We start from the raw sequence: 24,735 nt of genomic DNA, 5'->3' as shown, positions 1-24,735 counted from the left end.
TCGCAGCTCCCACTGGCCGCGGTTCGCCGCTGCAGGCCAATGGAAACTAGGTGTTGCACACAGATGTACTTTCTCTGCAAGGGTGTATGGATTTCATTGCATCCACAGGAGCTTCTATACTCTAGCGATTACTTCGGTATAAGTCACTCAGGGATATGGAAAAGCCATCCCCCCTGAGTGACAAGTTACACCAACCTAAGCGCCAGTGTGGACAGCACTATGTTGGTGGAGGAAGCTCTCCCACTGACATAGCTACTGCCACTCAGGGAGGTGGGGTAAATGGGAGAGCTGTAGCAATTCTATTGTAGACTGGAGGTGAATTGCAGCTCTGGTTGCATTGTACATGGATCCTACCATGCTAGGAGAGTGACTCCCAGAATTAGAGCCCTAGTGCACAGACCCTGCTGTTCTCAGAAGCTAGGGCTGCGAATCCTGGCACTAGTGTCCTGGTGTTTGAATCCTCCTCTGTGGTGTTTTTAACAAGAACCAGTCAGGAGCTACTTGGACACAGAATGAAAAGTCTTATTTTTCCTCAGACAGAGATGACTTTGCTTATATTGGATTCAAGGTGGGGGTGAAGGCGGGTTCAGCAGAGGGATGCAATTCTGGAGGCTTTTTATTTTAATAGATAACTATAACTACAGGGGAAAACCTCTGTCAATACCAATCCTATGGAAAATATTGCTCTTGCAGGCAGAAGAGAGACTGGTTATGTTTGTGTATTCAGGCACTGTATATATGAAAATATTTTAGAGGCCTCTATACTTAGCCATTGTGGTTTAGATCTTTCCCAGGCCAGGGGTAACTGTGTAAGCATGTAGTCAGCACTAGCCAAACAAGTACTTTTAAAACTATACTATTATTAAGTCAGCTAAAGAAGGTTTCTTGTTTTTGAGATCTGTAACCCAAGATCCAATCGTTCAAAAAAACCTTCCAACATTTACTATGAAAACTGCTTTTTAGTATCTCTCTATATATATGCAGCCAGACCACCTTGGGGGTCATGATATCACCTGGTATCACCAGCCAGGCAGTGGTGAGGCTGGTCAGTACTCCAAGGAAAATCCAAGTGCTGCAGGAAGTGATGTGGGTGACTCAGTGGGCAGTACTCTTCCTCAAGTCAGTACTGAATCAGTGATCCAGCATGATGCTAGACAGTGCTAACCTGCTGGAGAGATGCTATCTTTCAGATGAGATAAATGAAGGCCTGACCACACTTGTGGTCATTAAAAACAACATGCCACTTCTCACAAGAATTGGAGTGTTAACTTGGCCAGATGCCAACATGAGTAATTACATTTGGCCTTGCTACATTTTTCCTGAAATTTCTGTTAGAGACAGTATTTTTCCCACTTTCTGGCCTAAATTGTTGCACCGTTCAATAGCAGCTGTGTTTCACTCAGAGGTGGTGGCACTTCGGTGATGGGTGAAGTGTTTCTATTGCATATATATTTGTGAACCATTCTGGGATTTTTCAAGATAAAAGGCATTAGGGAAATGAGAGATATTTTTAATGGTAGTTGTAAAGTTTTCTGCATTTGATATTTTTATAGCCTTTGGTCTTTTTTTCTATATAATCCAAGGGTGCCTTATTTCACACCTCCTTTCAGACATGAGTTTTCCCCTCTGATATACAGAAGCTCATGAATCCTGCATATACATAGTAAATACTGTAAAGGTGTTGAACATTAATGGGATAATTGACACTGACAACTCAGCAGTCTGGAATTAGATCAACAAATGTCCTCTTCTTCCCTAACACCACAGGCCTGTGATCACACACTAGGTTTGCTCTGTGGGGTAAATTTTGGAGATATGTGATACTTTCAGCAAGACGCCCCAAAACCATAAAAAGCAACTGGTTCTGGGATTTGGCACAAACTCAGCCCACGTTTGCTGAAAGGTGTGTGACCTTTCTCAGCACAGATGGGACTGAGCTACAGTTCTGCATTATAACCTGTAGTCTGGACAAACACAAAGCAAGATCAAACTCGGCAGCTATGACTGAGGAGCACTTTGAAATTTTATGTACAATCTAAGCAGAGATGTGTAGCAAAATTCAGAAATTACAAACTCCCATGAGTGGAAAGCAAATAAAATGCCTGCAGAGACCCCTTCAATCCAAATTGCACAGTTGCACACAGTTTGAATCAACCTGCTAAAATACACACATCCAAATTGCATGTGTAACTGCTCAGTTTTGCCTATAGGTTCTCCATTTGCAAGTCAGGTGCATATTTTGGAACATTTTATCCCATCTTTCTTATGTCAATTCAGTTGATAGGCACTGGGGCTTGATAGCAGACATGACAAATGTTATCACCTGGGCAACCACTGAAAAGAAGAAAACCACAGTGAGAGTTGGATCAGAACAGCTGCAGTGAACTAGCTAGTGTTTATATGTATGGGTACCCTCTACTGGATGGAATCCAGTTTGCTCTACTATGTGTCATAGGCCCTATACTGCTAACAGACATTCTCCTTTAATTAATTTGGTAAGGGCCTGGACTGTTGGAACAGGGAGACTTGAGTTCTATCCCAGCTGCCACTATGAAGTTCAAAGTATGCCTGGTATGCAATATAGGAGAACTTGGGAAGTCCTTAGGAGGCCACAGATTTGTTACAATATGAACACACTGTTTGGCCTAGCACAGTGGGGCTTAACACTCAGCTTGATGGCACTTTTGAAGACTGCAACTAATCAAGTTCCCTGGCACTTTTGAAGACTGCATGCAAACTGCCAGGGAACATTCTAGTCATCAGCGGGAAGAACTTGATTGATTTTGGTGTAGATAAGAAAAGCAGAACACCAGAAAAGCCTGATCTCCATGTCCTGCCCATTCGATGCTGCAGGCAAAATAGCATTTTGAGGTCAGAGGCAACTCTGCCAGTTACCATGTCCTCCCTCCTGTTTATTTGCATACTTCAATTTCATTGGTTGAAATGAGTCAGCAAATGAAACTACCGGTCAAGGCTGAGGTGCTTTGACAGAGTTGGGGGATAAAGGGATCAGGATTGGAATAGTAGGGATTGCTTCAAATCAGGACCTTTACTTGTCCAGTAGTAGCGAGGCTGGAGATTTTCACTATGGCTCCCTTCATTTATCTTTGCTTGGTCTGCCTGCAGTACCAAATGGGCACTGTCAAGGGGAGAGATGACCAAAGCAGGCAGCAGGAGGGAGGGGTGATGACTGGCTGATTTACCTCTGATGTCACGGTGCTATTGTGCAGGCTTCTCTGTCTGCAGCACCAAATGGGCACGGTGTCAAGGGGAATTTGTTGTTAATATTAAAGTGATAAAATAACAAGAGGGAAAAGAGTGGCTTAAACAACTTAACGACAAAAGTAGGGTTAGTGGCAGTATCCTGTGCAACTGTTACAGGTTCAAGGATAGAGACGTATTGATGACCAAAGATGTCAGACTGGCATTCCTGGAGAATGAAGTACTGTATTTATGAACAGAACAAGTGCAACAGTACAAGCTCTCTCAATTCTGATCTGCAGAGATCACTTGTAGGGCATGAATGTATGGCTCTGTCACACACCTCATTTAGTTCTCTGTCTCAGTGCTGAGATTGCCAGCAAGGGGGCAATTAATGCCAACAATGGCATTAAAGTAGTTTTGGCAATTTGGACAATTTTCTCCTAGGAGCTAGATTGAGACCATGAAATTATTTCTCATAAACCACAAATCAGCCTTCAGGTGATATGCAACATTCAGTTACCACTAATCTGGGCCAGATTTGTACTGATCACCTAGAGGTAGAAAATATTCTATTACCAAATCCCCATTTAAGAACATAGGGACTTGCATACCAGATCAGACCAATTATCTCTCTAGCCTGGTATCCTATCTCTGATAGTGACCAGTACCAGACATTTCAGAGGGGGTGAGGGAGAATTGTAACCTAAGGAAAATGTCTTGAAGAAGAAATGTTGATATTCCTTATAATAGATATTAATTTTAGCCTAACTGTGGATCACATTATTATCTATATAAATGTATAATCCTCTCTGAATCCTACTAAAGTTCTTGGTCTCACTGACATCTAGTAGCAATGAGTTCCACGTTTATAATGTGTTGTGTAAAAAGTATTTAAATTTTACCTATGTCAGCTTTATTGCATTTCAATTTCACTGAATGTTCTCTTGCCTTTGTATTATTTAAAAATATATACAGGAATGTCTGGTTTACTTCTCATTAATCTGTGTACTTCTGTCATGTCTCCACTAACTCATCTTCTCTCTAACTTACATACTCCTAACCTTTTTAGTCTCTCGATACCTCTAAGCATTTTTGTCACTTGTACCTGAATCCTTCTATTTCTGCAACTTTTGGGCGGGGGGGGGGGAGAAGGGGGCTATGGCGTGGCCAGAAGAAAAGTGTCCTAGTCTAGCACAGATCCCATTAGTCCTTAAACTGAACAGACCCAGTGCATCTCCACGCACTGTTGGCCTCTCTTCATCTAATGAGCAGGTCTAAAGGTTACGCAACAGAAAAAGGGAGCAATGGAACAGCATGGTATTGCACCAGATGCTTTCACACTGCAGTTCACACTAGTGCAAGAGAGGCAATGCCCTGCTGTTCCATGTCAGCCAATGCCAGGAAAATGAAATACAGCGGCAAGGCACAAACCTTATTCTCTGCTGAGAAATGGATGCAACAGTCCCAGCTGTGAAGTTCCACAACCACTCATTAGTGAACATCAGAGATAGTCATTTTCAGAGACTTGTGGGGTGGATAGGCATGTCCCATTACAGTTCTCTGTAGATTGTGTCTCCATATGCTCAGATAGTTGAGACACAGTTAGGGAGGTTCCCAGATGAAGACTGAGAACCCTCCTGGCCCTGTCTGGGCTGGGAGATGGAGTGTGAGCAATGGTCAGTTACAGGCTACCAGCTTTTGGCTCTCATGTAGTGAACACTGGGTATACAAAACCATTATACCACGGATCATTAAATAGCACCTTCTGTCTAAAGATTCCAAAGCACTCGACAATTTGATTACAAATTGTACAGGTCAGGATCATTTTACCCACTGGTGTAATGCAGCTATTCCTGAGGTGGAACACAGCAGCTGCTTAATAGCACGTGACACAATAAATTAGGAAGTGAAGAATACCTACTTGAAAGTACAGAAGTTTAAGGGGCCTGTGTAATTACCCATATTGGAATTTGGGCAGGATATTACGAATTAACAACCCTGGTTTTGTGAAAAGTGCCCCAGGATTTTTAATAAGAACAATTGGTCAGGCCCCTATTTTTACATCCCATGTGAATGATGGTGCCCTCCAACAGCACAGTACCCCCTAGCTCCCTGCTGAAACATTGGTTCAATGCTAATAAAGAAAAGGGCATCTCATGCATCACTTCTTCAGCCTGTGGGTCTTCCTTTGATGTTTCCTATCTAGAATACTAACTTAGTCCCATTTTGCTCAATTTAGGAAATCATAGCCTGAGATGACAAAGCAGGAGTGGGGAGCAAAACATAGGCGAGGAAGTTAGTGCTGAAAGCAGAGAGCTTATAGCAGTGGGTCCCAACTTTTTGTGTTAACTTCCCCCATGCCCTGCCCTGCTCTGCCCCGCCACACACAGTCTGCGTATTTATCCTACATTCACCACTATGGTAAAAGAGTGCAGTAGTGATGGCCCCTGTATTCTCTTGCACCCTGCCCCCAGATCAGTTGCCACATCACGTCTTTTTCTGTCCATTTTTTCTTTCATTCCTGTCCTTTTAAATCGCAGTTACCTTCTTTCTTGTTTTATTTCTCCTCTCCACTCACCAGAAGGCTACATGCTGCCTTGGGTAGAGTAGAGATCCTTTGGTGACAGCTGCTCATGCTCTCATGGCTGAGTGGAGTGCTGTCCTAAGCTTAGGTTGCTCCTTATAAGTGCTGCCCTGTATGCATGACCCATTCTCATGGCCACTGACATAAGAGGCCCCCGTAGGAATGAAAAGGAAAGCAGTGGCTTTTAAAAATATACCCATTGTTTTTTGTGCATATTTGCATAGGGAATTGAGATGAGGGGATGGGTGTAAATCACACTGATTTCCCTGCCCACACTGCTCCTTTTCACTGTCTAGTATGTATTCCCTCACGAGAAAGGGTCTGACTGACATGGGTGGGAAACAATAGTGTTGAGTCTCAGAATTCAAAAAGAGATTATCCTCGTGGTGCACCTATTTGTCTCTCTCCCTGGATCCCAAGCCATGACCTCAGCGTCAATATGCTGAAACCCTGATCTAAAGGCCAAAACTCCAAAACCCACCAATTGCCTTCAGACAGGCAAGGGCTCAGATGCTAGTTTCCATGTCAATAGCTTTATTGGCAGGACAAAGCATCAGATTGTTGCCAAACTTAAGTATTAACTATGGCACTATTACTTGGTGCTGTGGGATTTTATGTAACATGTCCATTGTTCCAGACGTGTTGACTGAGTCCACCAATTTCAGTTTTCACTGCTGGAATCAAAGGAGCCAAGTATGCCTCCGCCGGTGATTCTGGGTATATCTACACTATGGGCGCTACAGTATCACAGCTATGCTGCCACAGCTGTGCTGCTACAGCAGAGATGACCTGTATCCACTGATAGTGTGGGGGGTGGGGTGAGCCCACAACCCCAGCACAGTCACACCATATGACCAAACAATTTGGGGGGGGGGCACATGACCCTGCATGCCCCTCCATACGCCACCTCTGCACTGCAGCATTATAATGTAGACACTTCCCACACCAACAGAAAGGGATTGTCTTTCAGTGTAGTAAATCCACTTCTCCAGGAGACAGTAGAATTCTTCCATCTTCTGAGCCAGAACTTCACTATGGGTTAGGTTGAGCTAATAATATTGCACAGGGCGCAAATTTTTCCAGAGCCCTGAGCGATGTAGCTAGCATGATCTAATTTCTAAGTGTAGACCAGGCTTCAGCGTATGACCTTGGGCAAGTCATTTACCTTTCTATGATTCGGTTTGCCCATCTATAAAATATAAATGATAATACCCACCAAAAGGGGTTGTGAAGATGAATTAGTTTTCACTTCACTTTCCAGATGTAAAGTGCTATGCATTATTATTTAGAACTAAAGAACAGAAAATTCAAGAGACAGAGCTGATCGGTTTGTAAAATAATGTCTGCTAAAGACTATTAATTTATTAGCTTCCCTCCCTAACAACAGCAAAGAGGACAGGACAGGATGGCCAAAGGGACAGGATAGCCACAGTCTGCGATAAGGGCTGAAGAAAAATGTCACAGCCTCTCCTCTCAACAACACTATGTTATAGAGAGTATAAACAGCGCCCAGCTAGATGATAATGATAATGGTCTGCACTTCCTGCACCACCTCACAGACATTCATTTGCATTGCCGTTATGAGGCAGGCTTCACACACGGGAAAAATGAAGTACACAGATTTGTCCAAGGACAGAGAGCTTGGAATAGAACCCAGGAGCCCTGATTCCCAGTCTTCTGCTCTAACAACTGACACCTTCTAAAGAAATCTAGTTTTATAGGTCTGTATTGTTTTAGTGAGGAGTTCTGCAATTTATTATTGGAGGCCCCCAATGTACTAGAAATACAAAGGAAAGTTTCAGTTTTGTGGGTTACACATCATCAGAACCTTGGGATAAAAATAAAGCCATATATGGGATAGTTTGAGTTTTAAACATTTATCTTGTGTGCCAACAAGACAGCCAAACACACAGCTTGTTGCTCTTCTCACAGCAATGTCAATCAGGAGTCACTCAGCTAAAAGAGATGAAACAGAGATCAGAATCAGGCCTAAAAAGTGTAAATTTTAAACATCTTTAGCTGACAATTCACTTCACTTCATTGACTGTCTTTATGGATTTCTTAGATGTACAAATTTCGGTGTCCGAATACAACAGCAAATCCAAGAACTCCAGGAAAGTTTGTTGTCATGTCTGCACCTCTTTCTATTTAGAATTATACTTAGTATCATACCAACTCCTGTACCCAGTGAGCCAATGTGTTTAAGCTATGAACTTTTGTTTTTCTAAGGTGACTTGTCCAAAGACAACTCTTCGTTCTTATTGGTTGTTGACCAAGAAAAATATGGCTGTCTCAATTTTATTTTTGTAGCCAAAATTAGTGTGTTTTTTTGTTTAAAAATTAGATTTTATGTCCCTCCTTCAAAGACAAGCTGCTGATCTGAACTTAGAAGTCCTGTGTGAGTCGACTGACCATTGAATCCAACCAAAGGCTGAAAATTAAAGCTGGCTTCTCACCTTAGGTTCTACATGAACTCAACCAAACAACGCTGTGCACCATACCACATTTCAAGGAGAAGGTAGATATATTTAGCTTGGTGTACACCCTTCCCAAAATGCAGCATGGTGTACAAACGGTTGAGCAGAATAAAGGTAGGAATCTAGCAGAAATGTCTGTTACTTCTCGTGTTCAGTATGGTGGGGGGGGGGGGTTGTTGGTTTGGTTAGCTGGTTTTGTTTTGTTTTGTTTTGTTTTAAAAAACAAGGAACTTGAACTAGGAGACAATATTCATCTTCAGGTCAGCCAGTGAACCCAGGACTTGTGAGGAGATCCTGGAAAGCATCAGTTTTAATTGACCTATATAGCAGATTTGTTGATCTATATAGCAGATTTGAACAAATCTGCTATATAGATCATATAAAACTGATGTTTGCTGTGCCTGCAAGGCTTGCTGTGCCTGGAGGAGGAGCTTAAAAGGGAAAACCTACCACAGGAAGGGATGGTGAACAGGGAGGAGGCTGCCCCTGCCTTGGACAGCTGAGACAGGCCTGCCAAGAGGGAGACACCAACAAACCTCACTGCTCCTGAAGCTGCACTACCCAGCTTCAGATCAACATGCCCCATGAGGAGGAGTTGGAAGTAGACCCGTGTAGACTAAGTTCAAATGGCTGACCTAGGAATAGTGCCTGGATTCCAGGTGACACTTGCTTTTTTTCAATTTCCCATGGACTCCCCTCTCCCATAAGGGAAGAAAGAACAGAGAGGACTTTTATTTTTTTTCTGTTTGTTCCAAGAATCCCATGGGTGTGAGCTGGGGTCGGGGGGGAGAAATAAAGTACAAGGACCTGAAGTGGAGTCTTGAGGGGACCCCTGCCCCTCAGAGTGCCCTCTATCTACAGCAGTCCCATAAGATTTGAGGGGAGAGTGGGTGGAGAGGAGACTGCATCAGAAGTCTCCAATTAAGTTACTTATATGTCAATAATATTTGAACACCTCACATTCTTTTAAACGTATTTCTCCCATAACACGCCGGTGAGGTGGGGAACTGCCATTATTTCCGTTGTACAGATGGGGAACTGAAGCACAAAAAGGCTTACTAAGGTATTTAGGTGCCTAAATATACAGATAGATACTTTCATAAATCCTGTTAGGCACCTAAGAGAGAGTAGACTTTCAATGGGAGTTAGCGAATTAACCTGTTTAGACACTTTTGAAAACTCACTGCGTGCTTGTCTGCATCTTTAGGTGCCTAAATGCCTTTAAAAATCTGTCCTTAAGTGATTTGCTCAAATTCCCACAGGGAATTGAACCCAGGTTTCCTGAGTCCTGGGCTAATGCCCCCACTACTGGGCCATTCTTCCTTTCTCCATGTCAGCCCCAACGTAAAGATGTTTGGGGGGGGAAAATAAAGAAGCTGCAATCCTATATTGTGACAATTTATACTTTAAACCACATTAAAGGCAGGGAGGGAGCTGAGGGCAATGTAATAGAGGCTTTCCAGTTTGGAGGAATCTCTGTTTCAGATCATAATTTTCCTCTGTATACAGGAAGATGCAGCCCTGCCTTTATGGAAAGTGCTCCTACCTACAGTACAGTGGGAATCGGAAAGCCTAAGATTTTTGGATTGACAGCCTTACCCTGAATTTTTCTTGGTCATTTTAAAATGAAATAGACATTGGGAAAAAAAGCCCCTTTTTGTTTAAAATTGTTCAATCTGGAAAATAACCCATTATCTGTTGGAAGTGAATCTCGATGTCGGGGCATCTGGAATGCTCATAACCTGTCTCTGCAGCAGCATGAACGAGGCCTTTCTCTCTCTCCACTCAACAAATGAACCAAACTAAGGGCCTCAGCCTGCCACTCTGACTCACATGAGTGACCTCACTGAAGTTTAAGGGAACCCTCCACCCCACTGAGGGGAACTCTTCAGTTCAGGACAGGACTAGGCAGAGCATGACTGAATGAGAGGTTTTAGTGTAAATGCAGAGTAATTTTTCTTGTCCTCAAATAGAAGCTATGACAGGGCTTGGAAATGAGTATGGCCATTGTGCCAAAGGGCTTTAGCAACTCAATCAGTCCTCAAGTGCAAGTGTAACATCCACAGACCCAGTTGTTGGCAAGCGGGATTGAACCTAGCACCTCTGAAGTTTAGTATATGAGTCTCTATCCCATGAGCTAAAAGTCATCTGTCTCTTAGCCAAGATTGTAGCAGATTCATCAATCTCTAGATGTCTAGGAGCCACTAGAGGGGATGGAATGCCACTGCAAGCAGGCATGGGCTATATAAGGACTGTTGAGAAAGACAGAACGTTACCAATTCTTTCCTGTGACAATAAACGTGGATTTTTGTGGGGGAGGGACTGTCTTCCATGGAGATTGCAATCCAGGACAGAAAGGAAGAGGAGAAAGACTAGGCAATGACCTTCTTTTATACCATGAAGGCTGAACATAAACTTTTCCACAGCTCGTCAAATCTACTCCCAAGTCAGCCAGGGGTGAGAAGTGAGCATTGGTCTAGAATGATCCAATGTGCCCAGATGAACCAGGATTTATTACTAATCACAGAACCCTGACCATGTGGGCTGCCCTGGTGGCCCTAGAACAAAAGACCAGACTGGTGGGAAATGAATCAGGGTCTTCTATATGGGAAAATAGAGCACTTCTAGCGTACATGACAAATCTAAGAGTTAACCAGGCCTTAGAAATTGCTAGGTAACAGTGCCCTGCTTTAAGATCACTGATCAGTAGAGCTGCGTGAATAATTTGCAATCTATAATTTAATGAAGTTTGACTCTTTTTCCTCTTCTCAGATTTTTCAACAGCAATTTAGAATTTTCTCAAATTTTACTATCCAAAATTACTTGGCAGATAATTCCTACAAATAATTCCTGGTATATAGATTGTTCGTGAATATTTTGTTGCCAGTACACAATAAGTGAAATTCAACTACTTGGTTAGCTTTGATTGAACACATAGTTGACAGGTATGGTTTCCGTTCCTCAAATGGAGCAATGCAACTCTTGGAATCAGGTTTCTGATGCAAATATTTGCATTTATAACTTCAAAATACAAATTCCATCAACACTGTCTATTTGCTTATAATGTACTGTTTCTATGAACATTCCTGCCAGTAAACACATTTGCTAAAACATTAGTGGAGATCACATACAAAATTGTACAAAAACAATCAACCTGAATTCAATTTTTTTAATTCTAGAAAATATTAGTGGAAATGTTTGAGATATTCACCTAGCTTTACTGATCTGATCCAATGACGTAATGTTTGTAATAGTCTTGCCAGAGAATACACAGAGGAAGTTTCTGTGAGAACTAGTCTTTCTTCCTTTAAGAACATGTCTCCTTTTGGTGTAGATGAATAGATATCACACAACTGTTTGTGAATCTGGCCTCTGAATTTTCAATTGTCTTTGCTCCAGACACAATAGGTTGGTGATAAAAGTGGGACCAATTGCATTTTAGAAGAGGAGCGAGAACAAAGCAATGCAAAACAAAGAAAGAAATGGCTTGTTTCAGAGGTTGGTTTGGATTGTGCTTTGATGCAGCTTCAGAACAGAGTGTTAGCAATTCTGGGGAGAACCTGAAAGAATTTTTAGAAACAAATGTTACAGGGCCTGGCAAAAAACGGTTCCTGGCAGTAGTGGGACCAAAGGTGTGTTTTTTGTTTTGTTTTGTTTTGTTTTTTGTATGTGTGTAAGTGAGAGAGAGACTTCTTAGCTAGAAGATGTATGCTAGTTTTCAAGAGAGCCTGGTTTGGACAACAGCCAAGCAAAAGATTGTCTCAAATCATAGGTTTAAAACACCCAGCTTCCACATGAGATGTCTAACTACATTGGAAGAACAACAGAGATCTAATTTGTATATGGAGTATGCAGCAGGAAGCATAGGAAACAGTTTAGAAGGAAAATTTATTTTAGTTAAGAATTCTGAATATTCATTTGAAAGCACAACACAGAGTAAGAAAAATTAACTTCTCTCAGCCTCTCCAAACCAACTATGTGGACACAACCAAGAATTCAATTTGCAATGAATTACAAGTCATCACACACAAAACATTGGAATAGTCAGCCAGAAGAACCAGTGGGAATACACTTTCGTAGAGCTGGTCAGAAAATGAAATCTCTGTAGGGTTCCCAACTGTCTAATCACACAAACCCGAACACTCTTGCCCCACACCCTTCGCTGCCCCTTCCCCGAGCCCTGCCCCTTCTTTGAGGCCTCGCCCTTCTCACTCCATCCCCCCTTCCTCCATTGCTCACTCCAGGGCCGGCTCTAGCAATTTCGCCGCCCCAAGCACGGCGGCATGCCGCGGGGGGCGCTCTGCGCAGCTCCGGTGGACCTCCCGCAGGCTTCCCTGCAGGGGGTCCAGTGGTCCCGCGGCTCCAGTGGACTTCCTGCAGGCGTGCCTGCGGATGCGCCACCGGAGCCACAGGACCAGCGGACCCTCCGCAGGCACGCCTGCGGGAGCTCCACCGGAGCCACCTGCCGCCCCTCCCGGCAACCAGCAGAGCGCCCCCCCGCGGCATGCCACCCCAAGAACGCTCTTGGCGCCCTGTGGCCTGGAGCCGACCCTGTCTCACTCTCCCCCACCCTCACTCACTTTCTCTGGGCTGGGGCCGAGGGGTTTGGAATATGGGAAGGGACTCCGGGCTGGGGCAGGGGATTGGGATGCATGCTCTGGGAGGGAGTTTGGATGTTGGGAGGGGGCCCAGGGCTGGGGTTAGGGTGCAGGAGGGGATGTGGCGTGCAGGCTCCGGGAGGGGGGTCAGGAAAGGGGCAGCAGATGGAGGGTGCAAGCTCTGAGAGGGAATTTGGATGCAGGAGGGGGCTTAGGGCTGGGGCAGGGGTTGGGGTGCAGAGTGGGGGCTCTGGCCAGATGGTGCTTACCTTGGGCAGCTCCCAATTGGCAATGCAGTGGGACTAAGGCAGGCTCCCTGCCTGCCCAGGCATTGTGCTGGAAGCAGTCGGCACGTCCCTGAGGCCCCTGGGGGGGCAGGGGTCTCCACGTGCTGCCAGTGTCCTGAGCACTGACTCCGCAGCTCCCATTGGCTGGGAACTGTGGCCCCTGGGAGCTACAGGGGCAGCGCCTGCCTTACCCCTGCTGCGCTGCTGATTGGGAGCTGCCCAAGGTAAGTGGGGCCAGAGGGCTCCATGCACCGCCCCCCCCACACGCCACTCCTGGAAGTGGCCAGCACATCCTGTGGCCCCTGCGGGGAATAGGAGGCTCCCCGCGCTGCCCAGACCTGCAGGCACCACTCCCACAGCTCCCATTGGCTGCAGTTCCTGGCCAATGGGAGCTGTGGAGTCGGCACTCGGGGCGCGGGCAGCACACGGAGACTCCCTCTCCTCCCAGGGGCCATGGGGATGTGCTGGCCACTTTCAGGAGTGCTGGAGGACCAAGGCAGAGAGGGAGCGTGCCTTAGCCCCCCCTGCACTTCTGGACTTTTAGTGGCCTAAAATCTCCCAATTTGGGATCTGTGGCCTCCGGAAGATAGAGCCTGATTCCAGGAGACTCCTGGCAAAACCGGGAGGGTTGGCAACCCTAAATCTCTGTAAACCTCACCTAAACTCAACCACTTGTCCTGTGTAGATGCAGGATAACATCTTTAGCTCAGGTCTAGGCCTTAACTCAACCTGATAAAATTGATCTGAAGGTACTACCCTGCATCTACACTAGGACAAGTGTTGAGTTTAGGTGCGGTTTAGATAGTTTGTGTTGTCTAGGCTTGACCTAAACTTCATCAACATTTTTCTGGTCAAGGTGGGGCCCTAGTCTAACAAGTTCCCTTGGGACATTCTAAATCTTTCCAAAAAAGACACAAAAATGAAAATGTCAGCATAGTTACTGAATAAAACCATGACATTGTACCAAGCCCAGATCCTGCAAGATTAGAATGAATGGGTGGGTCAGCTAGATAGTGTACTAGGAAAGCCCCAGACTGGCTAAATTTGTAAAAGAAAAACACTGTGTAATTTCATTTTATTTGTTCATTGTATCCATTTTCTATGTTGAGTGTAAAACAAGATTTCAGAAAATTAGAAGTGTAGAATACATAACACCCATGAAATAATTAAACCATTTTAAAAAGTGAACTTCCAAGCGAGACAAATTTGGGTTTGTGTCCTTTTTCACTGTTCTGTGATGTACAAAGAAGTTCTGAAAGCTTTTGTGACCAAATAAGAGAATCCTCTTGGTTTTTTCTTTAAAAAAAGTCAGATCTTGTCTATCTTGGAGATGCTATGGTTAAGAACTAGTGAAACAATGACATAACACATAAGAAATGAATACTAAAATTTGAACAATTGACAAGGAAAGAATTTTAGTCAGACTGTTTAAAAACACTGATTTCTGTTTGTTTTTGTTAATGCCTGCATAACCCCAACAATTAAAGAACACTTGGGAAAACAATTATTTTATTAAATATTCAAACTCTAAGCCCTTCCCATTAAGCTGTAATAACTTGCAATAAACATCTTAGACTCTCAAAAAATCCTCCAACAAAACCAAGGAAGTCTTGACACTTCTAGATTTAAGGTAAAAAGCAAGCAGCCTTTTTTTCTACATCAGAGAGAAACACATTTTATTTCTTTTTCAGGTCACCTTTAAAAGTTGTATGCAACAATGTCTGGACACAGATTACTGATCTGCCTAGGACAGTTTGTTCTAATTGAATATCTTTGCAGGAGAGTCATGTAGTCAAGAGTTCTGTGAGTGTTGGTCTGAACTAGTCTCTCCTCATTAGAGATCGCATCAGCATTCTTGCTTGTGTGTGGTTGAATTAATCTCTCTCAATAACAAACAGTTTTTCTAATTCTCCTTTAGACCAATAGTTTTCAATCTTTTTTCATTTGCAGACCCCTAAAAAAATTTTGAATGGAGGTCCGTGGACCACAGGTTGAAAACCACTGTTCTATGGTAATGACTACCTTTCATGGACATAGCCTGCAGACCTCCAGGGGTCTGTGCACCGCAAGTTGAAAACCACTGCTTTAGACTCTTAAGCAAAAATTTTCAAAAGTGACTAATAATTTTGGGGAACCAATTTCAGATGACTTACAGGGGCCTGATTTTCAGAAAGTGCTAACCCCTCACCTCTGAAAATCAGGTCCTTTTAAAGTGGCTCAAGTCAGACAACTCAAAATTAGAACCACCCAAAATCAACAGTCCTTTTTGGAAACGTCGGCCTTAATTACCTCTACTCCAAATACAACAGCACTAACCACAAGGCCATTGGGTTAGTTCAAGGAGTTCCAGTCTATCATGCCAGGAATCAAACTATTTCTTTCATGTGGTAGACTAAATCAATCAAGAGTTTCTTGCATGGTTATGCAAGGCACTAATGATTTCATCTTTCAGTCTTTCTTTAGATATGTAAGGGCTGCAGGGTTGGACTGTAAAGGCTAGTCTCTGGAATAGGATTTTAAAACAAATTAATTCAACCCAGCAGAGAATTATGTCCTTCCCTTCTCCACTTCACTCCTCTCTCCCCTGCTCTTCAAAGGCTGAGGTGTATATAAAGGTTTTCCTATGTAAATTAAAAACTACAGCAAACTCAAAGGAATCAAATTCTAAACAAAATAGAAATAGACAAGGCATACAGTGGGAAATATCTGCCAACCGCATCTCTGAGATTCTGACAGAGGCTGAAAGAGAGACACTGTCCCTTTAAGGGTTGCCTCCGCATGCCTGATCTCTGGGAATGATCGGAGCTGCAGCATAAACTGTGTGGATTGTAACAGGCAGACAAGAGGTTTCCTGAAGCCCACTGTATTGTATATATTCAGAGAGGGAGTGAGCAATCAGGGGAGGGGGAGGAATAGGGACCCTCCACTCCTGAGAGCTGTTAGGTTTCTCATTGTACAGGCAGATTTAAAAATAAAACCTAGAAAAGGGAGAACTGGCTTCCCAAAGTCCTAGAGAGTATGAGTGTCTAACATATATCTGTTTGAGAGAGGGACTGAGCTACAAACTATGAGCCCAAAGCAGCCAGGAAATGCTGCAGCAAGAGCCAGACCCACAGCTCAGCCACAAGAGAACAGGTCAGTCTGGGATGCATGAGACTGGCTGAGGAGTTATATTTAGACAGGTAAACATACACAGTAGAAGAGATGGGATTCACACAGACCTAGCCATCTGCTTTTGCTGGGTACCAAGAGGAGCACCCACAGCAAAACCACTGAAGGATAAGAATCTGCAGCCTAGAGCATCACTGAATATGAAGTTATGGGACAGACTAACAAACTAGCACTTCTTCCCCATTATCCTCTGCATTCCCAGCGCCTCCACGTGGTTTTCATATTACATGGAAAGATTTTTCAGGGGTGTGTCTGTGTGAAATTGCAGTCTGAAGATAGCAGCAATGTTAAGAGCAAGGTGCCTATGGCAAAGTAGGACTGTACTTAGCTGAAAGACGTCTAAAGAAAACCATACTAAGAGATGCAGGAGGTGATGCTGACAATCAGTAGGCAATGCTTTCCCCCTCTGCTGCTTAATTCAGATCCAATACCACACCCTTGAATAGTCAATGTTGTTTAGACTGTTAAAAAAGCTGCCATGCTTTACCGTAGAGGTGGCTGCACTACCAAGGGTAAATTAAGTCAGCCCTATGTATATATAGCTTGTAGCATGTATTAGTTTCAGCTTGGAAAGCACTTTGGGATGAAAGGTATTTTATAAATATAAGATTTATATAGCTACTCTGTGAAATGTGAAACTGCTGTGCTAAATGACGACAATCTGCTTCCGGCTGCCCCATCACTCCACCTCATTATACACAGAAAAGTTCACATAAGTTTTCTAGATTGGGATGCCAGAAGGGGCCATCAGATCATCTAGTCTAACTTCCTGTAGAATACAAGCCATAGAATTTCATCCAGTTACTCCTGTAGAGACCAATAACTTGCGTTTGGCTAAAGCACATCTTCTAGAAACAGGGCGGGTGCAAGGATGTTTCACGCCCTAGGTGAAACTTCCACCTTGCACCTTGTGGCAGCTCTCCACCTCCCCTCTGCCCTGAAGCACTCCCCCTATCCCACGGCAGCTCCCCGCGGCCCGGGGAGCCGTGCGGCAGCTCCCTGGCCCAGCTCACCTCTGCTCCGCCTCCTCCCTGAGCATACCGTCACCGCTCCACTTCTCCCGCCTCCCACGCTTGCGGCGCCAATCAGCTGTTTGGTGCCACAAGCCTGGGACAGAGAGAAGCAGAGTGGGGCGGCGTGCTCAGGGGAGGAGGCGAAGCAGAGGTGAGCTGGGGTGGGGAGCCGTTCCCCTGAATGCCACACCGCCCCTTACTTGCTGCAAGCAGCCCTCCCTGCGCCCCTCTGCCCCAGGTTCCTCTGCCTAAATGCCGACGACAACCGGGGCAGCCGAAGATCTGGCCACCGCGGTTGCCACCGAAGGACCCAAAATGCTCCCCCCCAAATGTTAGCGACCTAGGCGACCACCTAGATTGCCTAATGGGTTGCACCAACCCTGTCTAGAAACGCATCCAGTCTTGATCTGAAGATTTTAAGAAATGGTTACTCCACCACTTCCCCCTTGGTAGTTTGTTCCAATGGTTAATCATCCTCACCGTTAAAAATTTGTGCCTTAAATCTAATTTGAATGTCTGGCTTTAATTTCCAGCCATAGTTTCTTCTTATGCCTTTCTCTGATAAATGAAAGAGCAGTATAGTACCTGCAGTTTTCCCCCCCATTAAGGTACATATACATCATAGTCAAGTCATCCCTTAATCTTCTTTTTGATAAGCTAAACAGACTGAACTCCTCAAGTCTCTCACTGTAAAGTACTTTTTCCAGCCCACAAACCATTTGTGTGTCTCTTCTCTGCACCTTCTCCAATTTTTCAGCGAAGTCTGCCTTGCTTTTATCAATAAGTTTATGTCCCTTTCTCTATAAAAATACTGTATGAGCCGCAGTTAGTTAAAATTGTGCTGCCGTGAAAGTTTTGGCTATTTGAATCCTGATTTTAAAAGGATTACTGAAGTGCTTGTTATGTGTTCCCAAGTTATTCTGAAATGGTTTAAGTGACACTCAGTCAATTTATACTTAAGTTTTGCTTTAAAAAAATAGAAAAAAAACTAATTAACACAAATGTTTATACTGATTCCAATAAACAGGGTATTTCTGATGATTTGCTGCCTTGCATTTTTGGAAATCCAAATCCAACACCATCATAGTAGTGCAGAAGCACTCTACAGAATGTGAAACGTACCAACCTTTTGATCCAGAGTGAAATGGAAAGAGCATTAAAGGTGAAGAGTAACAGAATTGCCAACTCTTGTGAATTTATTGCAAGTCTCACAATATTTGGCATTTTACTAAGAGCCTCAGCTCCTGTAGACAAGTGATTACATGAGAATCTTGGCTTTCATGTAAAAAGGTAAGTTTCAGGAAAAAAAACCTTGAAAATATTCTTTGCCCACTCCAAAATCTCAAAGAAACCCAAAACAAAACAAAAACCCAGAAGGGAAATAAAGAGAACCCCAAATTAAAAAAAGCACATGATTTTTAAGCCAATCACACATTTTGGGGGGCTTGATTTAAGATTTTTCAAATGTTTGAAGTTTGCAATAATGACGTGAACTAGATTGTAAAATCCTTTCAACTTCAATACTCTGAGGTGGGGATTAATAACATGTGAAGACACTGTAGTTTTAAGTACCGCATGTGATATTTATCTTAGAAAAAGGTGAATTCAGGGCGTGTTTAAAGAGAAGAGAGTGCTAATATTACAGCAACATAGTGAGCAAGGAGGAAACTACTTTCCAACAGGAAGGAATCCCTCGCTGACACTCCTGGGCATAAAAACACACGTGAGAGATGGAGCCTGGGAGCACAGGAAACCCACAGATGGAGAGAGGCCAGCTTGCCTATTCAATTCTGCCTCATACTCTGAATTGGCAGTTGGATCTCACAATGGTTTTCCTGCCGTATACTTGTCTAATTCTTTAAAAGAAGAAAAATAAATGGTAACATACACTAGTTTCTGACACACTTGGTAATTTATTCCATATATTGACAATGCTTGGTATATAATGAAATGCCATCTTACTTCATATAAGTTGATGACTAAGACAGTAGTGTAAAAAAGAACCTCTCTCTTTCCCCTCCATCCCCTTCTACTTTATTAATCCCTCCAGAACTTTGTAAACTTAGTCAGGCCTGAGTCTTTATTTTCTTTTTTCTAAAGGATATGCACTTTGTTTCACTCCCTTTTTAAAACAAAACCTGTGCATGTGATAGAGGATGGACATGTGCTAGCAAGCAAAAAGTGCTATGACAAAATGACAGCCATTTCAAATAGTCAGTGCATGGCCGCTGTGCATAAGTAAGTGCATGCATGAGGGAGAGAGTGTAAGAGCAAGAGTGTTTGTGCACATGGGTGAGAAAGTCTAAAAATGCGAAGTGAAGACCAAGGTGCTGCCAGTGTCCATGCACCCATGCATACTGGGTAGGGTAAGGGGATGTCTATGCAGACATGCAAAGGGAAACAGAGCTTGTGTGTCCCTGCATATGTGCATGCCTGAGATCATTTATGCACCAAGGCTCATATGAAACTAGAGAGGAGAGAGAGCTCAAATGTGTGTGAAAGAGTATGTCCTGGCACAAAAGAGAGTGTATATGTTAGAAAATATATGTGCCCATGTATATATTGGATGGGGGGAGATATGCTTACCAGTATCATCTAAGTGTGTTGGCATGTGCAAGGAACATGTTGATAGGCATATATAAGAGTTCTTTGAGTGAGCAAGAGAGAAAGAATTGGAGCAAGTGGAAGCATGAACACTGGTATATGAAGTGTTGTTGTGTGTGACACAGAAGGAATTGGCTCACATGAGAATGTGTGCATTGGTACAGATGTGAGCATCCACACTTGCATGCCTGGGAGAAAAGAGGAGTGTGTGGGCGCACGCACATATGTATGCCAGTGCTAGTGTGTATGTGAGAAAGGAGTGAGGTGTATGTGTGTGGAAGTATGTGCGTGTGCACACCAACAAATTCTGTGCAGAGGTGGGGGAACAAGTGTGTTGTGTACACATTCAATCAAGTTTGGAAAAAGAGATTTTGTGCAAATATGCATGTGACATTGCACAAGAGAATTGGTGTACTTGTGGAATGCCAGGATAAGAATGAGCATGGATGTTGGTACACAGGCAGATGAAAGCTGTTGCACATATTTATGCATGAGAGACTGAGAGTTCTAATTGGCATATTTTTGGGAGCATGTGTGTTGGCATACATGAAACAGATGGGACTATGTTGCTGTACGCAGCCACATAAGCCGTCAGTACAATGATGCTTGTAGAAAACATGTGTTGATGCACTTGTGAAGCTGGTGCAGGAGAGAAAGAATGCTGATGCATGATGATGTCATCATGTTGATGTGTGTGCAAGAAAGGCACACATATGTTTGTATTCTAACGTATATACAAAAGGGTGTATGCATGCATGTACATCATTCTGGGATGTATTAGCAGGAGCGTTGAAAGGAAGACACAAGAAGTAATTCTTCTGCTCAACTGGAATACTGCGTCCAGTTCTGGGTGCCACATTTCAGGAAAGATGTGGACAAACTGGAGAAAGTCCAGAAAAGAGCAACAAAAATGATTAAAGATCTAGAAAACATGACTATGAGGGAAGACTGAAAAAAATTGGGTTTGTTTAGTCTAGAAAAGAGAAGACAGAGGGGACACGATAACAGTTTTCAAGTACATAAGTGTTTTTTTACAAGGAGTAGGGAGAAAAATTGTCCTTTTTAACCTCTGAGGATAGGACAAGAAGCAATGGGCTTTTGCAGCAAGGGAGTTTTAGGTTGGACAGTAGAAAAAACTTCCTAACTGTCAGGGTGGTTAAGCACTGGAATAAATTGCCTAGGGAAGTTGTGAAATCTCCGTCATTGGAGATTTTTAAGAACAAGTTAGACAAACATCTATCCGGGATGGTCTAAATAATACTTAGTCCTACCATGAGTGCAGGGGACCAGACTAGATGACCTCTTGAGGTCCCTTTCAGTCCTATGATTCTATGAGGACAGTGAGGGGGTGCACAGGTGTTAATTTGCTCTCGTTCACGAGTTTGTGTGTGTTCCAATGTAGACTCACAGACTTTAAGGTCAGAAGGGACCATCGTGTCCATCTAGTCAGACATCCTGCACATTGAAAGCAACAGAACCTCACCCACCCGCTCCTGAAATAGGCACATAACCTCTGGCTGAGTTACTGAAGTTCTCAGATCCTGATTTAAAGACATTAAATTACAGAGAATAGACCATTTACTCTAGTTCAAAGCAGCAAGTGACCTGTGTCCCATGCTGCAGAGGAAGGCAAAAAAAAAAAAGCCCCCCAAAAACACAACCTATGGGTTTATATGCTTGCATCCATAAGCCATGACACAGGCACAAGGCAGACCTAGCCTGCCTAACAGAGGTACAGGAGGATGGGATTGCTCGGCAGGGTAAGTAATGGCAAGTTTCCACCTCTAGGTCACCAATTCAAATCCATCTCTGGTTGGTAGTAACTGAAAGCTATAACCTAGTAAAATCCGCCAGCAGCCTTAGTCCAGGTGCCGGTAGACAAATGCACTGAGCATAAAACCCACTATTCTGATGCCTCTGTCCCAGCAGAGGGGCCGATGATTGAATTAGTCCCAGAAACTGAATTCTCTCCCCAGGCCAGGGCACGCTGACAGTCAAGGTGGGAGCAAGGCAGCACTGCTCGCGCCCAGCTGTGGAGAAAGGACCGTAGTCTCAGTTTGGTACCTTCCCCCCAAGATTTAAATGTACCGCAACAGCCCCCGCTGGAGGTCCAGGCCTCCCGGAATAGCGGACACCTTCCCGCTCCCGGAGTCCAGGTTTCGAAGATGCCCTGAGCAGTCCCAAGTCGCGAGCCCCAGCCGGGGAGGGCTCAGAGCAGAGCCCGGCCCCCGCTACCCCGCGCCTCCCAGCACAACGTCCAGACGCCAGTTCGGAAAGCACAAAGTGACAGAAAGTTGCGGAGAGTTTCGCGCCCACCCAGCGCGTCTGGGCTGGCGAACGAGGCGGGGGGCGCGGGGCCAGGGCTGAGCAGCGCGCGCCGCAGCGAGACACCCCGGAGCACAACTCAGACTCCCCCGCAGCGACCCCGAGGGGCAGCCCCCCCCTCACCTGCCTGCTGCAGGGGCCACAACAACGCTAAGGGAGCAGGCAGGGCCGGGGGGAGCTCTCCTGCCCCCCCCCCCCCCAGCAGCAGCTCCAGCTTTGTTCCAGGAGGGGGAACAGCGCAGGGCTCCAGCCGTGCAGCCTCGGGGACAGAAACCGCTTCCCCCGCCACCTCATTCAACCTGAGCTGGGCCCAGGACGAGCTGCCCGCCCCTCTCCCTCCGCGGATCCCGCTGCTGCCCCGTGCCCCCAGCCGGCCGGGCGGAGTTCCCGCTCCCACCCGCTCAGCGGCACCCGGCCTGGGACCGCTCCTCGGACTTACAGCCTGGCCCAGTGCCTGGGGCTCGGCACCGAGAGGCTGGGCCAGAGAATGGGAAGGGGCCAGGCAGAGCCCCCGGCCGCGGGCTGGCAGCCAGCCCGCCCCTCCCCGCGGCCGGGGGGGATTAAGGCACCGGGAAAGCGTCCAGAGGCGGGGCTGGCTCAGCCCAGAGCCCCCGGGTCTGCCCATGGCTGTGACACCCTCCGGCCGGCCTCGCCCGCCCCCTCCTACCTGCATCTCGCGGCTCCTGTCAGGCTGGCTCCGCAGGCAGCAGGTGAGTCCCGTTCCCGGGCAGAGGGAGCCCGGCGGGGGGCGCGGGGGAGGCCGCTGCAATGTCAGGAGACGCACCTGCCCCCGGGGCCGACCGGCTCTCGCTGCCCTTTAGCCTTTAAATCCGAGGCTCATCCGAATCCCCCTGTCCCAGCACTTTGGCGCCCCCAGTGCCCGGGCCGCCCGGCTCCGCCGCTGGCGGGGGGCTGCTCCCCGGTACCCGCTCTCTCGCGCTGGGGCTGCCCCGGGCTCTTCTCCCTGCAGCCGCGGGGACCGGGCTTAACTTGCGGCCGCAGTTTGTGGCAGCTGCGGTGCCGAGTGCAGGGGCCGGAGCAGGGCAAGCAGATCCCGGGGGCTCTGGCAGCCTCCGCCCCGCCTCCCCCACGCCCTGCGCCAGCCCCCGGGCCGGGCCCGCCCCGCCTCGCACGGTCCGCAGCTACACAGACAGAGCCTGAGCCGCGGGGACTCTCCTGCCAGAGCCTGGGATCCCCGCCTCGCCCGGCCCAGGAGATACCCTCGATCCAGCTCCACTCCATCCCCAGCCCCCACATCCTCTGCAGGCCCAGGTCTTCTGGTCACATTCAGTCCCCAATGCCGGACCCTCCTGCTCCCCGGGGGACACACCCAGAGCCCCCCACTCCCTTCCGGAGACACCTCCCCATTGGGCTTTAAACTTCCTGTAAGAAGCCAAGCATGTCTACATCCCCTCTCCAGAGCCCAGGGCATGGCATCCTTCTCCCTCCGCCCTCTAGTGAAACAGACACCTCTCTGGGGCACCTGGCACTGGCCACTGTCGGTAGACAGGATACTGGGCTAGATGGACCTTTGGTCTGACCCGGTACTGCCATTCTTATATTCCAAGATGCAAAGTAGTCTGGTTAGGGAATGCAGATCCATAGGCCAGTGAAACACCAGATTATGTTCTATATACCCCTGACTAAATCTTGGGTAGTCTGGAGAGGGGGCTCTGTGGGGGACACAGCTGTCCTGGGGCAGAGGATATCAGCATGTGGCCTGAGACCAACATGGATGGGGGCAGTGGTGCATGGCCCGGGACCACCACTGGTGCTCGGGGGGAGGGTGGCAGCACGCAGTCCAGGACCACCATTGTTGCTCCAGGGAAGGAGGGTGGCCTTAATCAGGATACACATTCAGAGTGTATTAGGATTCACACTCAAAGGTAGGACTATCAGACTTCACATTCACACTGCAATAGGTTCTACATATTAGTTTCCATATTCAGGATCAGAGTCTGTTTTCATTTATACTGGTATAAATTTGGAGGAGCTTCAAATTTAGCAGAATCACTACAGATTTACTCTGGTGTACCTGAGATCAACATCTGGCCCTCAGGGTTACATACCAGCACACTAGTAGCAAGATTTACATTCCCAGTCTCTGAGTTCAGTGTCACTTACACACTAGTGCAATAATACCAGGATTTGCAGTCTGGCATATTGGGATCCTCGCATCAGAGCTCTAGTATCAGGATTCCAAATGCAGCAGGGCTAGCATACAAGTGCAAAGGTGCAATAAGTGGGCTAGATTCTGATGTCAGTTACACCAGTTCAAATCCAGAATAACTCTGCAAGGGAGTTACCCCAGGCATATATCTGGCCAACTGGAATCACTCTCTATTTAAACCATTTTTACTGAACTCAGTCTGGTTTAGCAAATGTAATTTGAGGCACACATCCGCCCATTAGTGTCTGCTTTCAAACAGCTTTGAGCTTCTGTTCATGTTCAGAGAGGAAATATTTATCTGG

General features: G+C 45.7%; 1 protein-coding gene across 1 annotated transcript in view; it reads right to left on the bottom strand.

Annotated features, from left to right (window-relative positions):
- WNT5B (Wnt family member 5B) overlaps positions 1–23,032 on the bottom strand; it is a 94,766-nt gene extending 71,734 nt beyond the window's left edge. The window contains exon 1 of the mRNA XM_050937071.1: positions 22,931–23,032. Within this exon, the coding sequence (XP_050793028.1) occupies positions 22,931–22,936 (6 nt within the window). The 5' untranslated portion in view covers positions 22,937–23,032. The remainder of the gene's footprint in view (positions 1–22,930) is intronic.
- Positions 23,033–24,735: the final 1,703 nt, after the last annotated feature.

The sequence above is a fragment of the Gopherus flavomarginatus genome, chromosome 1 (assembly GCF_025201925.1).
Source record: "Gopherus flavomarginatus isolate rGopFla2 chromosome 1, rGopFla2.mat.asm, whole genome shotgun sequence".
Taxonomy (NCBI): Eukaryota; Metazoa; Chordata; order Testudines; family Testudinidae; genus Gopherus; species Gopherus flavomarginatus.
The sequence above is the reverse complement of the archived record's forward strand: the minus strand, read 5'-3'. Positions and strand labels throughout refer to the sequence as shown.